Source organism: Carassius auratus, unplaced genomic scaffold (assembly GCF_003368295.1).
Source record: "Carassius auratus strain Wakin unplaced genomic scaffold, ASM336829v1 scaf_tig00214388, whole genome shotgun sequence".
Classification (NCBI taxonomy): domain Eukaryota; kingdom Metazoa; phylum Chordata; class Actinopteri; order Cypriniformes; family Cyprinidae; genus Carassius; species Carassius auratus.
In genome coordinates, this window is record NW_020527640.1 from 67,630 (window position 1) to 85,151 (window position 17,522).

A 17,522-nucleotide genomic window follows, 5' to 3' on the forward strand; every position below is an offset into this window, starting at 1 on the left:
ATTTGGTGTTCAAGAAATATTTCTTATTATTACCAAGTTTGAAAACAGTTGTGCTGCTTAATAATTTTTGTGAAATCTGATGCATTTTCATCATGATTCTATGATAAATAGAAATTTAAAAACAAATGGAAATCTTTTTAACATTATAAATGTCTCTACTGTCACTTTTGATTAAATACATGCTTTTAGAATAAACATTTTAAAATATTTTTACAGTATGATTAAAGATTGCAAAAATAATTGTATGTCTTTGGATTTAATCACATAATAAGACATGCACTTATAAATAAATGAGATTAATATGAAATTAATATTGACTACAGTGTACCAATATTATTCATGCACTAAGCCCATGTATATTTCTTTTCTCTCTCTCTCTCCCTTTCTCTTTTTCCTGACTATTTTTTTTATTGTATTTCTATTTTAGGATGTGCTTGGATGCTAGAGACCCTTACTGTGGCTGGGACCGAAAGCAGCGCCGTTGCACCACCATAGAGGACAGCTCTAACATGAGCCAGTGGTTCCAGAACATCACTGCCTGTCCGGTAAGGACCAGCCGTTTAGAGAGACCACCTCACTCACTGCCTCATGCATGACTGATGTTTCGACACATGTCCGCCGTCTCCATAGCGCTCAGACAGTCTCCCACTGCAGCTTTGAAATCTGTGTTGCGTGAAAGGTGCTATGCCGCATGATTGATAACATCACTTGAGGCAGCTGCTTTGTGGTCATTATTTCTAGGACTGAGATTCTGCATGCACCCAACCTTCAAATTCACACGTTTTTTCTCATTTATTCCAGCTGAGGAACCAAACCACAGATGGCGCATACGGGCCCTGGGCTCCATGGCAACCCTGTAGCCACGATGACGGCGAAGGCACCAGCACGTGTCTTTGCCGATCACGGGCTTGCGACAGTCCGCCCGCTCGCTGTGGAGGTAAAAACTGCGAGGGTCCCACCATTGAGGTGTCCAACTGTTCAAGGCAAGTGATTCAAATTCAGTTACAGTGTTTCTACGATCTGTTTTTTCCGCCCCACATTTGCTGCCATCCTGCATCTAAGGTGCTGAAACTGAATTGTGTTTTTACCAGAAGAGGCAGTTCTCTCATCACACGAGATGTGCTGCAGGAAGCGAGCACTTTAGCAAATTGATAATGTTTCCCAATCAAAATTCCTTACCGAACCTGTCCTTTTTCTCTTCCATCACGTCATATTAGCCTTATCAAATGCAGCAGTGCTGCCGAGAAAAAAAAAGAGAAAAAAGTATTTCTATATCCCAAATGAGAAAATGGGCTTGTACCCATCACTTCTTGCCAAGGTTCACTGATGCTCACAGTTTTTTCCTTCTTTCCTTTTTCTGCAGGAATGGAGGTTGGACACCCTGGTCGTCCTGGGGCCAGTGCAGCACAAGCTGTGAGATTGGGTTTGAAGTCCGCCAGCGATCCTGTAACAACCCTTCACCCAGGCATGGCGGCCGAGTGTGTGTGGGGCAAAGCAGAGAACAGAGGTAAGAAGAGAGTTTCTATTTCTTGCACATCTAAATGTAAAAACCAAGACCTGAAACATATCATAATTATATTTAGATATTCATCAGTTATTCAATAAAGATTAGGTAATGTAATTAAGGAGCCTCAAATTATACTTGACTCACTTTTGCATTGGAAAGATTAATCTTTCTTAGTCGGTTTCTTTTAAAAGCGGTCATATCATACATGTTTTTTTAAATGGACCCCTGAGTCATTATTTAGATTTATATTATCATTTTTACTCAGTGATCCTTATAATTAAATGTGCTTTTTTTTGCTCTTGCGCCTTAGAGGAATAGTTCGCTCCAAAATGAAAAGTCTGACATTATTTTCTCAGTTGCTCCAAACTATATTTTTAATGAAAGTTAATAATACCACGGGCTGACCAAGGACAAAAACACTATAAAAGTAAGCCATATGAATTTATTTCAAGTTTTCTGAAGCCATATGATAATTCTGTGTGATGAATAGATTGATTTATGCAAGAAGAATTTAGAATTTATTATTTATAGATTCATTTATTTACATTTATGCAAGACATTTTTTTGTGTTTGCTGTCTGCTTATAAGTCAGCGTTATATAGTTAACTAAAACTAAAACGGAAATGTAAAATGAAAACCTTAATAATAAAAAAATGTACGTTGTTTTTGTTTAGAATAAATAAATTGTACGTTACTTGAAATAAAAGATATAAATAAAAGATAAAAAATAACTTAAAGCCTTTATACACAGTGCATTATAAAAGGTTATAAAAGGGTATAATGCATTATAATTATTGATAATATGCGTTGTAATACATTATATTTTGGGGTAAATAATTATAAGCAAATTTTAAAAGCATAAAGAAAAATGATATGTTATAATGTATTAACGATGGTTTCAATTATTCAAGATATTGTACAATACATTATAAGGTGCATTATAAGGCATAATTGATGCATTAAGACTTTTATAATGCATTATACATAAAAGATTTCAGGAAAGTTTTACCAAAACTATTTAATATCTGTATAAATATATTATCTGTTTATATTTTCAGTGTAAAACAGAAAATATAAAAATAAATATTAATCCAAAATGTTAATAAAAACATAATTATATTAAGTTCCTTTTAAGTGCAAGTTAAATTTAAAAGCATTATAATTTGATAATCTTGCCCTCTACTGAAGCTGTTATATATGATGCCTGTAGTGTACGTTGGATGTCAATTTCATCAAATGCTAACTTCACAAGTTTCTCATAACCAATTGCAATGTTGCCAAACCTGTGGCAATTTTTCTTATAATATGACCCCTTTAAACATTTCTCTTGAGTTTTATCAACATGGAGCAGGCCAGACTTAAACTTATGATACGGGTAAAACACATTTTTCTGCTCACCAGATTCTGCAATGAGAAGGTGTCGTGCCCTCAGCCCATCTTCTGGTCATCATGGTCGCCCTGGTCCAAGTGCAGCTCAGAGTGTGGAGGAGGGGTGCACTCTCGCTCCAGGAACTGTGAGAATGGAAATAGCTGTCCAGGATGTGCGCTGGTATGTACACCTGAAGTACACACACACTTACACACACGCTTTAGCCTTGAAGCCTCCTGCTCGACTGTGATAACCAAGCAGCTCTCTTCCCAGAAAGATATGTGTGATGTACTGTAAAAGTGGAGCTCATTTGTGATTCAGGAGAGACTGAGTGGACTAGACATATCTAAAACGCAGCACACTGTTTCATTTTGAAGATTTATGCAGTTCTGAGACTGTCACTTACATTAAGCTGATCATCCACACGATCTGCCAATGGCCTTGTAGTTATTTACAGGCATCATAAATGTTTTATTTGTAGTATACTTAGCTTTAAATAAATATATTTAAAACACATTTTAGTATGTTTTATTTTTCACTAGGGTAGCCATATAAAAACTGACGTGAATTTACACAGGACAAAAATACATTTTGGATCACAAGAGTAAACGGACTAAGTAAAGGTTTACAAGGACAGTAAACTGAACTCCAGGAAGGTATTATACACTGAATGATTCTATGATTTATTTTATTTTATTAACAAATCACATCACACCAAAACATGTAATGGCATAATGTGCGGTCATATGCTGTAATGCCTCTTTCTATACAACAAAAGATCAAGACAAATCAAAATAGCATTCAGTTTCTTAAAATGCTCTTTTGTTCTTGCATTTTAAATCAGACAGATTTCTTTGCTCTCCAACTCTCTTAAGAGCTGCAATTAATTCAAATTTAATCGACTTAATTAGGACTCAAATTAACGTTCCTTGCAAAGAACTATAACACCCCCTTGGGTGTCTAGCAAGGAGCCATTAAATTTTATTAACTGTTCACAGTGATGGCACAAGAATGAGCTTCACGTGCATTTTAAGAGGTGAAGTAATGTTGCCCTGTGCATGAGGAATGAGCAACTGGATGATGTCATCTCTTTGTCAATCTTCCTCATTGCAGGAGTACCAGGCATGCAATCTGGAGTCCTGTCCGGAGGTGCGCCGAAACACCCCATGGACCCCTTGGGTCCCAGTGAACATAACGCAGGGAGGGGCACGGCAGGAGCAAAGAGTACGCTACATCTGCCGGGCACAGCTGGCTGACCCTCATGAGCTTCAACTGGGCAAGCGGAAAGTGGAGACACGCTTCTGCCCCAATGATGGGACGGTAACCTGCGAAACAGACTGTGAGTGTTTAGATCCTTTTTTCTAATGCACAGTACACCCACACAATGAACAGATCTGACTGAGTTAGGCGGTACCGCTGGCTCGATGACAGTTCAGGGTCACAGTTCAGCTCTTGCCCACTTTGCGCATGTCGGGCGCCACATTGATTAAATGTATCTTGCCGTCTGAACTCGGGAGAGGTCAAACACTTGAAGTGCACATGGAATGCATTAGAGGCAAGGGAGTGTCAGAATTCACCTTGTGCAGGATGCTGTGACCAGATTTGTGTTTGTCAGGGATGCTGTAAAACACAGAATGACATTGGTAGGTTTTTTAGTAACCTTGAATTACACAGAAAAAGGCCACTCCTTAAAATAACACACTCAGAGAGTGCTGCAGTGATGACTTCTTTATCAGTCCAACTCGGAAGTCAGGATCACCCCGGTTCCCTCGACAAAAACCCGATAGGACTTTTCCATTGGGTTTTTGAATTCTTGCAGAATATAAGCTTTGTAAGCAATGAAAAGTTTATCCTTTTTATATTTTGTTCATCATAATAATCTTCACAAATGAATACAACAATTCTGAAGTTTAAATGCATTGCCAGAAATAAAATGCTTATCATAAGCTATAAACAAACTATAGCCTACCATGGATCTTTAAAAATATCACAAGACATCATTACAGGTGTATCTTGTTGTAGGATAAATTTGAAAACATCTTGACATTAGGTTAACCACTAACATTATTCCAGGATTTTTAACCCATAGTCAAACATTTTATTGACTTCTGGACGATAAAACCAGAAATGTTGAAATGCTCTTCTACTGGTTTTGACCTACAAAAATACATTATCCCTGCATTGTTCTCAAAAAAAAAATGACACACCAAGAACAATAACTGTGAAGATAACTAATAATTGACATATTTATATAAGTCAGGTAGATTCTGTATCATCATAACAGTGTCAGTATGCTGGGAAAACATTCAATGTTAAAGAAAAATACTGACCAAAACTGGCAAACTTATGACCGGCAATATATGTTTTACAGCTCTCGTTGAGGAGCTTCTCAAGACGCCTGGTGTACGACTGACAGGCTCCGGCTGGTCATCATGGGAGATGTGGTCAGCTTGCACTCAGGAGTGTGCCAAAGGCTACCGCACTCGAAAACGCACCTGCACCAGCGCAGAGAGCAAAAGCGTTCCCACCGCCTGCCGAGGATCTCCAGTAGAATATCAGGACTGCAATCTTCAGGCTTGTCCAGGTAACACACACGCTCAGAAATACGTATGTAAACACAAGAACTCTCCAAATGCACATATACATATGTGCACACAAATACACACATAACACCCACATATGCTCATGATCAAGGTAGTTGCTCATCGTGCTGGAAAAGCCTCTGCTTCCATTAGTGTGTGAAGTGTATTACTGAATTCATTAGCTAATGGAAACCAGAAGCCCCGTAGGGACCTGCTGTGGTCAAATTAAGAGGTTTCACCATAATTTCAAACAGACATGAACTCAATGATAAATCAAATACTCTTTTCTGATTTAAAAAAATTTGCTTCCCACCAAGTTGCTTATTTTCTGTAGGTGAACAGAGGGAGTTGCTCATGAGTTGTTTAGGTGTTTTCAAAGTGTTTTTAGCATATTGCGATATAGTATGCGATTGCTAGCAATTTTGTGAATGATAATGGACAGTTTAAGGTTGCTAACATACAGGCTAACAGTTTAGGAATGGTAATGAAATATTAAATGGTGCTAACAGACATTTCAAGGGTGCTAACAGATCATTTGGCCATGCTAATATACAGTTTAAAGGTGCTGAATTACATTTCTCTCCAAGTTTAACAGTCCTCTATGGTTCAAACAAACAGAGCCATGTTTTGAAAGTACTACTTCACCTGGGATCCTTCACAGTGCTAATTATCTGACCAATCATATATAGTATGAGATTCTTAGCATGCTTATCTTAGTGATGCTAATGGACTGTTTAAGGATGCTAAAGGGTGCTAACATATAGTTCAAAAGTGCTAATACAGTTTAGGAATGCCCATGAAAAGTCAAAAGGTGCTAAAATATTTTTTTTCTCCAGGTTTAACAGTCTTCTTGGGCTCAAACAAACAGCCATGTTTTGAAAGTGCGAATCCTTCACAGTGCAAATTATCTGACCAATCACCCTGGAAGTTCCAAACAGATGGTTTTGTGTGTTTCTTTAGACGTATTGACAGCTACTTGCCAATGCATTGTCCACTCTAAACTCTCTCTGAGTGTGACAAATGAACGACACACACAGTATTTGCTATGCTGTTTTCCACTCAGGCAGAAAGGGAAAATAGGATTGAAATAACAAAGCGGAAGGAAAGGGAGTAGGGCACATGGATTCAGACACAACCATTTTAATCATTCTTTTGACCTCAGACATGCACTCCTTCAGTGTTGCGGGGTTGCTGGACTCACTGTGATTGCAGTCGGTCGGCCTTTACACTTCAGTCGTGCCCCAGTACACACATGCTAATCCACTGAGGTTAAACAGTGCTTTCCAGTGCAGAGAGAAGGAGCCACCCATAACCTTCTCCTCCATCAGTCTGATGAGACGTCAAGAGGATGGTGGCAGGGCCTGTTAAAGTGAGAAGAAACTGCACAACAAAAGTGCTTCTATCCTGGTCAGTGCTGGAAAATACAGTTTATGGTGATAGCTGTGGAACATGATAGCTGGTTTCTAGCTACTAGATAATCTACAAACAAGTTGGTTATACTAGCTTCAGGTGGTCAAGCTGGTCTATGGTGACTATCTTGGACCAGCTAGATATCAGTCGCCACCTTAATCTAGATTTAACAACAGGATAAAGAATGAAATGGAGGTGAACAGCTGGTGTTCATTGTAACAAGAAGTCTCAAGTGTTTGGTGAGGAGCTTTGTGGGTCAAATAAAGCAGTTTGAACTTCCATTCTGCCCTGAACCTTGAATATCCGGATAACCATAACATCCCATAACAGATGCTTGCCTTGTCCGCCTTGTGGGAATTTCCAATGATGTCCATTTTTTTATTGTTTTGTGTTTGCCTGTTTGATCGATGCTTTTTTATGTTTGTGTTCGGTACATTTTGTTTGCATCCTCCGCTCAGTCTTTCTTGTTTGCGCTGCATTTGCATCCGCTTATCTGATGCTTGGATGATTGTGTCCCCGTCCTTGCCTGATTGTTTTGTGTTTGTCTTTGTATGTTGTATTTGTTTGTACATGTTTGGTCTGTGCAGTTAAAGGCGCCTGGTCTTGCTGGTCATCATGGTCGCAGTGTTCGGTGCCCTGTGGAGGTGGGCACTATCAACGAACGCGCACATGCACTAGCCCTGCCCCTGCCAATGGAGGGGACATCTGCATCGGGTTGCACACAGAGGAGGCTCTTTGCAACACGTACACCTGTGATGGTAAGATCAGTTCCAATCCAGAACCTCAAATGGGATAAAAAATGCTTTAAGTTAAATGTGCTACAAAGACATCAAGGTTCTCCAAATTGAGCTCTACCTCTGTCTGTAAGCACAAGATACATTTGGTTTTCAGTGTGTCATCTGTCCATCAGCACCCATTTTTATCACCATTTAAAAACATGGAGAACTATACAGCTATGGATGCTTATTTCCATCATGGAATAAAAATATAAAAGGTAATTGTCAGAATTCTTTTTAATTATGTTTTCCTGTAAATTATTTTTTTTTTTTGGTTGTTTAAATAAAAAGATAATTACGACTGGACTTCCTCCGAAAGTTTCAACCCTGCTGAAAAGTTCAGCTTAGATTAGCATGGTTGATCAGCATTGAAATTGTATTCACCAGCAAAACTTAACTGATGAGGATGGTCAACAGAGGAAATTGTGCTGGCTGAGCTATTTAAATGGATAATTCACTCTACAAATGAGAAATCTGGCATAATTTTCTCCCTCACCTCATGCTAAACCTGTATAACTGTATGGAACTCCAAAAAAAGATATTTTGAAATGTCTCAGCATTTGTCTCCATAGAGTTTTTTTTTTGTGTGTGTGTGTGTGCTCTGCGGTAAGTCAGTACCTACGTTTCCACTGTCGGGCCAAAAGCACGTGTGCTAGTGCATGCCAGGGCCAGCTGCGTTTCCACTGTAACTTCTGGTGCTCAATCGTGCCTCATCGGTGCTTCCTTGGGGCCAACGGCCCGGGCCAGCTGGGGCTAGAGGAGTGGTTATGAACAAAGGCAGAGTTTCTCTGCATCTGGAGAGCATCAGTGCTGTGGATCATTTCATGAAGCTTATTACGTAAACACCAGCATTAAAAACTTTTTCAAATAAGTTGAGCTCAAAACTCACTTTTAGTTGGCAGAGTGTGTTTGAAATAACTTGATCCGATGTGGATTATAATCACCACACAAGGCAGAAACACAGCATTAACTTTACCATAGTAAACATTAGGGGTGCTCCGATCATGATAGGCCGATCGTTAATGCGCATCTCGTCAGTAAAGCCGGTTCTCTAATCAGCGGTTAATTCCATCAGGTGCGTGATTTCACATAGAGCAGCTGTTACTACACAGAGCCGTTGTTAACTGAGAAGATGCGCCAAAAAACGCTGAAAATTAACGGGATTTGCGCATCTTCTCTATTAACAACGGCTCTGTGTAGTAACAGCTGCTCTATGTGAAATCACGCACCTGATGGAATTAACCGCTGATAAGAAAACCGGCTTTACTGACGAGATGCGCATAACGATCGGCCGATCGTGATAGGAGCACCCCTAGTAAACATGTAACATTTTATCTGTCATATGTCTCGGCTCGAGAGTAAAAATATAGAAATGATCATTCTTTCTAAATGTGATGTAGTATAACGTGACTACAAATAAACAGAAACAGACTCGACTGAATAAGCAGGCATGTTCAGCAAGCATGTTCATAACGCCTTATTTCTGTGTGACTAATTTTCAATCCTGATTAATTAATTGTGATCTATGTATTACTTATTATGGTAAAACATGGATTCTTTTGGATTTAAATATATTTAACAAAGCATGCAAACAAAGTCTTCTTTTATAGTGTTAGTTTTGTGATCACGCTAGTTCCAGTGACTTATTTCTTATTAGTTTTCCAATAACTTCTGTTTCTTGGTGAAATGATGGGGTTGTATGACGTTGTTCCTGAGAGGCATGTAAACCTGAGAGGGTTGGTTTTAGTGATGCGCTGCAAAGCTTCTGACCTGACGGTGGAAACACAGCACTATTTTTGCCTCAGTGCTACAGGTCTGAGGCTATTAGCCTTTCACGGCCTGATTATGGCAGTGGCACTGGGTTCATCAATGACAGAATTTAAACTTTTCAGGTGAACTACCCCTTTAAGAAGCCATGTGAGCATCCACAGCACAACATATGCTGGTCTTTTTAACGGGATAGTTTATGACCAACTGATCATCATTGAATTGAAGGAATTATTTCAGACCTTTCAATCACCAGTAACATACTTCAGATTCTGAGAGGGGCTTCTGGGGTCCTCCAGGCTACAGATGGTGCCATATGTGAGCTGCATGCATATAGAGGTGTGCTGTGTGCAAGCAGACTGTGGCGGTGCTAAGCTCTGTTGTCACATTCTGATGCCATCACTTTAAAAATGTCTCTTTAAGACAAAACTGAAATATTATGAAGATTGGATGTAAAGCCCTATAGCTATAACAAATTATACACTACATTTGTATTGCCTTTGACTCACTGATTATCACCTCAAATCCATGCTTTTGATAATTAATTATCAATCAATAAAATTAAGTCCCTGTAAAGATACTAAGAGTAAACCCAGAATGTAAAACATCCCATATTGGTCACTTATAAGGTTCCATTACATTAGGATTCCGCTTTAAAAATTGTTCATGACATATTGTTTGCTTAAGGAAAATAAATGAAGATTAATGTAGCAGTTATTGAGGCTGCCTTTTATCATTGTTAAAAGTGGATCTGCTTTTTCTGAAATACTATGATATTGACTGGGACTAGTTGCTACTGATCTTAAAGTCTTTTGGATCCTTGATTCAAACATTTGGCCCCTGGCGGCCCCCTTCATAAATGACAAATTTGTTAGGCTCTGGGAGAGTTATAAGACTGTGTATGGTCTAGACAAGCATCTTAAAAGCTGAAACATGAAAGGAATGTGTCTATTTACAGATTGGATTTTCCCAGCAAACAAATACATTTTAAATCAAAGTTTCTTCTAAGTAAAGTTCTTGGTTCACTAGCTGTGAAAGTGTTGCATCAGACTGTGATTATTTCTTCCTCCTCGTGTGACTCTGGCGGTGTTTGTTTCATGCGTGTGGGTGGGCTGTTGAGTCGGCAGCGCTCTGGTTAGATTGCCTCTGAACTGTAAGGATGGCCAAAATCAGAACGCTCCATTTAAAGGGAGAGTTTAACTGAAAAAATAAAAAATTAAATTCTCATCATTTACTCACTGTTAAGTTGTTCCAAACCTATGATTTTCATTCTTTTTTGTAACAACAAAATGTGCAAAGAAGCACAAAAAACTATTTTAAATAATTTACTGAATTCTCTTTTCTATGCAGGTGAATAGATTTAAGTTAATATTTCAATAATTTAACAATAAATTTGCATATTCATAGTTCTCTGATGATGGTTAATGGTCACAAAACATATGCAAACCTAACATTTAAAATCCTTACACTTTATTTTAGTGAAATACTAGTAAAATGCTGTACAGTTCTGTCCACAAACATTTAGGAAATTATGCAAATGTACATGAAGAGAACCTAGCACACACTGTGTTCCCACATTTTCATTTAACTTGAATCACATGCAATGATTGAGTTTGTGAGAAGCAGCATTTACTAATTATAATATTATATCACACTGTATCATTATTTAAAGGTGCTGTAGGGAACTTTTGTAAAAAAATATTTTTTACATATTTGTTAAACCTGTCATTATGTCCTGACAGTAGAATATGAGACAGATAATCTGTGATAATCTTTATGCATACAGTATACATATACATAGCATTTTGGTGCTTGACAGTGAAAAGTCACACAGATCTTGGAATGACATAAGATATGACGCGAGTAAATGATGACAAGAGTGTTAATTTTTAGATGAACTGTTCCTTTAAATCCTGTGTTTATGCCCGTGTCTTTGTGCAGGTGGGTGGATGGCCTGGTCGGTGTGGTCTGAGTGTGATGACTCGGGCCTGCAGCTGCGCAGTCGAGTGTGTGGGGCTCAATCCACACCATGTGTTGGAAACAGCTCCCAGCACCGAGACTGCAATGAGATTCCAGGTGAGCGAGAGCTATATATAAACACACACACACACATATTCACAAGGCGTCTGACTATCCCATTATAAAGCAAAGCGTTTCCCTGTTGCAGTGTTACTCTTATTAAATAAACATACACTTTAAACCCTGTCAAACTCGCTGTTGTTTCTAATAGATTAGATTGTAATATGTTTACTTGCGCTTATTCATTACTCTGGCTGGTGGAGTGGAAGTGTTCAAAGTGAAGAACTGAATGCACCCGGCCTGCGAGAACACGAGTTATCAGAGCGGAATACCAAGTGAATCAGACACTCTAATTAATATTAATGTTATGCCAAAAGGCAGCCTCACATCCAATTTCTCTCCAATTTTGGGAAACGGGTTCCAAATCCTGAGGTGTCTTAGACGGTGAGGAGATCAAGGAGAATTGTGCATCTCAGTCAAAACATCTCCCCCATACCCGTCTCTGCTCTTTGTGGAATTTCAGATAGAGCTTGAAAAGCATGACTCTGGTGTTAATAGAGAACCTTAGACACCATCGCAGCAGTGAAAATGGCATTCCCATCGAAGTGCAGCTCATTATTTCAACCAAAATGGAATATTTACACTAAATGAGCATTTAAAGTTTTTATTTGAAAAATAGCTTGCAACTATTTGGAATAACGTAATATGTGATGGAAGCATAATAATATAATCATTTTCAATGCGACCCGACTTACAGGCTTTGATGTGATTTCCTGTATTTTATCACTGCAGACCTGCTCATCCCTCAGGTAACAAAACAGGAATTCCTCACCACTCAGATCTATAGCTATTTGAATCACCCAACTTCCAGGAAGGTTGCTTTTGAAATGAGAAAGTAGAGTAGGATATGATGGTTCACATTTTGGCTGTAATTCAGCAAATGAAAACAAGACAAGGGAGCATGTAATGACCTGCTCACAGGACTTTTTCTTGCACCAGCCTGCTCCATTTTTAAATTGTTAGTTTATGGTTAGATTGTTGGTTGCAACCCAAAATGTTGGTCACTACTCAACTGAGCAACAAAATAGAAAAAAAGTGCACTAAATGCATTAATAAAATAAAGTGTGACTAACCATGTATAGTTACTGTAGAAAATAGCTTATTAGCTTTTAAAAGGCTGTTTCATGGTTTTTTGATGTTGACATCAAGGCTGCACATCCTTTTTATAAAGAAATGAATAATTTTGCATATTGTTGCATCTATGCATTTCATATATATATATATATATATATATATATATATATAGAGAGAGAGTATTATTTTTAGTCGGCACTTCATGTCTAATGAAAATTTACATTTATAAGCATCTGACAGTTCTACCCCTAGTGAAAAATAAAGATACTTAAATGTATTTGAAAAACTACTACAAAGACATTTTCATATTTATGTACTTAATAAAATACCCTGCAATTGTACTTTAATATTCCAAACTGGTGTACTTAAAGTCTGCTAAATTGGAACAACTAATTTTGTGCTTAATGCACTTTAATTGTGCAGAAGTAGTGCTGAAGTTCAACTAAAGATATACTTAGAAATACTTAGTTGATTGTGCTGAAGTGGAACTATTGCAAGTACACTTCAGGTACATTTAAGGTATATTTTCCAGACTGATTTTATAAAAAAAAAATCATACAATCCTCATTAAACATGACTTTAAAACACATTTTAGTCTTGATATTAAACATGTGCATTGTGCACAAGTAGTACTCCAAATAAAAACAATAACAAAATGACAAATAAACAATTTTGATTTTATCCAAAGAGACTTGCATTGCATTCTGGGTTTACGTTCATGTGGTCCCGGGAAGGCAAACCCATGACACTGGCGTTGCTGTCGACATGCTCTACTGGTTGAGCTACACCAATCTCGATTTTGAAGCTAAACTACTTGACAGCTACTGCTCTAGATGGATGTCTGTGACTGTTCCGATGCATCTCAAACCACAATCGTTGTGTTTTAAGATGCCTTGTCACTTTGAAAGATGTTTGGCATCAGTTCAAGACATTCAGAAAGAGCTCAAGACCCTTGCAAGAGCTCATCCTGTGTGAGCAGTCACTAACTATACATCTCTTTCTCTACAACAGCAATTCTCCCGGCGTCTAGCTATGAGAAGGACCAGCAGTGTGGGGTATAGTGCTTTGACCGATATGTTTGTATGGTGTCCACCACGTTAGTATGCGCTTATGCATGAACGCTCTCGTGAATGCTCAAAGACATGTAGCAATGTGCTGCTTGTGTGTCATGTTCATGTAAGCCCCTTTTCATCCCCGAACTCAGAATGGAATCGGCTAAGCAGGTTTAGTGAGTGAACTTCATAATTCACACTGCTGATCTTCAGTTTCTCGTGTGTGGTGTTCCATGGCTCTTTGTGGCTCTCCCATGCAGAGGTGCTGCCTTTCCAGTGCATGCACCAGACGAAAATACAGCGGGTGCTTTTTAGGTTTGTGGATCCAGGCCACACGAGCAATGGCTGCCTCAGAGTTTGGCCACTGCAGTGCCAATGTGGGGGTTTCTCCAGGTGGCAGCACATATTACCCATCATGCTCCAGCAGTGGTGCTCTCCTGAGTGAGCGTTGTCCAATTAGAGCAGTTCATGGCGGGGTATGGCGTTTGCTCTCTTCAATCACATTTCACACTCATTACGGGTCAGACCGGCAGGATGCCCGGTCTGTCACATCGACCGGCTAATCACAGCACTGTCCCTCTGTACTGCATCATTCAGCCAGATGCTTCGAAGCACCTGCCTACCGGTGGTTGATGGCTACGGACATGTAGAGTTAATGATGAGGGATTCAATGGTGCCAAATCGCTCCAAATTCACTGATAAGGATGTCTATATTGTCTAATTATATGAAAAAGCATACTTATTCAAATGTCTGGATGAAAATGCCAACATATTACAGTTATTTGCAGAAAACGGTTACGTTAATATGGTCTTCTCTTGTTTTCCCAGGTTCACTCTGCTTCACCTGATAGCTACAGGTGTGTCGTGCTTCCTGGGTGCCGGTCTGCTGTCCTTCCTGGTGTATGTGTACTGTCAGCGGTTCCACAAGCCCTCACAGGAGTCTGCTGTCATCCATCCCACCACTCCCAACCACCTCAACTACAAGGGCAACACCACACCAAAGAATGAGAAATACACACCCATGGAGTTTAAGGTCAGTTTTGACACCATAATCATAAGAAAATTATTCTCATAGTGCTTTTTTAAACAGTGGACGGGGTTTAGCATGTTGTTGTTGATCATGAACAAGACTCTCTTGAATGAGTGGGATTTTTTTGATTTGTTTAGATGGTGATGTCTTCATTTCAGGAAATGTGATGAGGTGCAAAGTTATTTAGAAGTTAATCATGCACACATTTATATAGGGATGCACAGAAATAAAAATTCTGGCATTTTTCTCTTTCAGTCAAAAACCATAAATGTCATTTTCAGCCGATAATTTTCAGCATCTGAAATGTCGGTGCATCCCTCTGTGCAAAATTCAGAAATACAACGAATTATATTAGTTTGCAATGTAGTGAAATTTATATGGAGAGATAAAAAGTATTTCTTGTCAGTATTGGTCTGGTGTATCCCAAATGCACTTTGCAGCCATTACAATGTCACAAATCTATTTATTTTTCAAATAAATGCTGTTCTCTTAAACTTTTTATTCATCAAAGAATCCTGAAGAAAACATGCTAATATGTGCTAATAAAATTGCACTCTCATTGATACTGAATGCATAATCAAATTTTGAAATATATTTTAATAAACACTCAAAAGGCAAGGATTTTTAGACCTCTTGGAAATAGCAGTCATTGTAATTCTGCAGAGATCTGTTCAGATTTTGTGTGAGCCTGAAGATGAGTTTCTAATATATGCCGACTTGGAAACTGTGTCCTTAGAATTCCACGTGAAGCTCAGTGGACTTTGGCAGATTGCGGAGCCTGTTTGTATTTATGTATTTTGGCAACTTTCAGAATCTTCTCAGCTGCTTAAAAGTGTGTTTAATATCTCCGTTTTACACATTTGACCATATTCAAATCTTTTTTCGCAGATGTTAGGCTCATCAGGTTGCTCAATCAAACAGATCAATGTTTCGATAGCACCACAGAGACAGACACAGCGTTTACCCTTTTCATGGGAATGTGCCCAGAAAAGCCTTTTATATACTCCCTGCAAATTAAGATGTATTTCAACATCAGAAAATGACATTTTACTTTTACATTTCCCCACGGATGAGCTATCAGGAAAAGTTGTGAGCAGCCAAGTAACCGAACCCTATCGTGTAGCACACTCGTTTGTTTTGTCCGAAATGAGCATCACTAGATAACTGATAGTTTGGTGATTACCGCTGGTTTCAGTCTCCCCACGGCCGCTTGTTTAGCCGCCTCTTCTGGCTGCACGCGGTTCCTGGCACACACTCCGTCTTTATTAATGGGCTCCATTAGGCTGTTTAAGCAGCAGCCGCTCAGTGGACTCCCACAGCTGGTTGTGACTGATCGTCGAGCTCATCCAATTAGTTTGGCTCGGCTAGCTCTCCCTCCACCTCGTGTCCTTGCTGTGACACCTGCGCGAGCCTTTTGCCACTTTTTCCATCGATCTTCGGCATGGCCACCACTCACTCGAAACTCATTATGAGACTTGTCCAATATGAGTGGATCGAGAGAAAGAAGCGGCCATTTGCAAAAGGCCATCACTCGGGCCTCTGTCCATGTATTCCCAGAGCACAGCGGTGTGCAGATGGCTGTGTGATATTAAACGTGTGACACGGAGGCTCTCTGATTGATGGGTGTTTGAATAAGCATCCGCCACATTGAGAGCCGCATTGTAAATCAGGATGAATATCCCGATTTCGCTCAGGAAAGGGTTTGTCAAAAGCCTGCTAAAGGTACCACAGTCAGGAAGGTGTAATTTGGTATCATAATAGCAGCGAACATTCCCTTCACTTGTCACTTATTGACTTTTGGATAAAAACACAATTTTATCTATCTTGTTCAGACTAAAAATGGAGATGTATTTGCCATGTATTGAAAACTATTATTGTTGCACAGCAGATCTCGGCTATGGTGAGTCACTCAAATCAGTCTAATATGTTTCAAAGCTTCAATCACCCAGTAACTGAGCTACGTTTTTTTTTTTTTTAGAGCTGGACAAATGAAATTTCTTGAGATCTCTACATTTCATACACACACACACGTTACCTTCATCCATGACCCACAGGTTCACAACTTTTGAATTATCGAGCTTATCGGCTGTGGACTTCATCCAGAAGTGCCGTACATATTTAAAGATGCAGTGTGTCATTTCTGCTTCTCTAGTACCTCCAAACAGAATCGCAAAAATAACCTGATTTCTCTATCTCATCCTATTGTGGTGATAGGGTTGCTGTACAGTTGCTAAAACAGGGATATCTGAAAGGTGTTAAATGTTACTGTGTGGTCTCTGTGGAGTTCTGAGTGGTTTTAACAGAAATTAGAAAACGTTAGCATTTTGCTATAAGGTTGTTAGGGTGGTCAGATTGTTTTTTGTTGCTTTGTGGTTGCTGTGGTATTCTGACCTTAGGAAGATTAATCATGGTTTTATTATAGTAAAAGTGAAGTAACCATGTTTTTATTTTGTTTTTTATTTGGATGATCAATTCCCATTTGTAACCTACAGAAGGGGATTAGGGCAAAACAATAATAAAACATAAAACCATCATGTTTAAAGTCATTAAATTTAGAGAAAAAAGTCAAATAAAATGTTGAGAAAAAAACTCTTTAAATTACGAGAAAGAAAAGTCATTCAATTTCAAGAAAAACAATTGTTACATTTTAAGAAAAAAAACTGAAATAAAATGTTGAATGAATTAACTTGTTAAATTATGAGAGAAAAAAAAACATTACCGGATTAAAATGCAGAGAACATAAACACACCCATGTCAGTTTCTTTTAATCACGTTGGATGTTTTCAGATGGTGTCTGCAGTGGCCAAGGTTGAAGAAAAATGCACATGGTTGTAGCATATGATGTTTGGGACAAGGGTCTTTTGCTGACCTCGCTT

At 38.8% G+C, this 17,522-nt stretch overlaps 1 protein-coding gene across 2 annotated transcripts in view; it reads left to right on the plus strand.

Annotated features, from left to right (window-relative positions):
- Positions 1-14,708, plus strand: part of LOC113091942 (semaphorin-5B-like) — a 64,171-nt gene extending 49,463 nt beyond the window's left edge. Inside the window, exons 11-20 of one of the 2 annotated variants that reach the window (XM_026257622.1) lie at positions 428-545; positions 802-983; positions 1,364-1,507; positions 2,909-3,056; positions 3,990-4,215; positions 5,248-5,460; positions 7,456-7,626; positions 11,353-11,487; positions 13,576-13,620; positions 14,444-14,708. In XM_026257622.1, the coding sequence (XP_026113407.1) occupies positions 428-545; positions 802-983; positions 1,364-1,507; positions 2,909-3,056; positions 3,990-4,215; positions 5,248-5,460; positions 7,456-7,626; positions 11,353-11,487; positions 13,576-13,620; positions 14,444-14,691 (1,630 nt within the window). In that variant the 3' untranslated portion in view covers positions 14,692-14,708. Of the gene's footprint in view, positions 1-427; positions 546-801; positions 984-1,363; positions 1,508-2,908; positions 3,057-3,989; positions 4,216-5,247; positions 5,461-6,294; positions 7,627-11,352; positions 11,488-13,575; positions 13,621-14,443 lie in introns of those variants that run through there. The other variant, XM_026257621.1, reaches the window with a different exon arrangement.
- Positions 14,709-17,522: the final 2,814 nt, after the last annotated feature.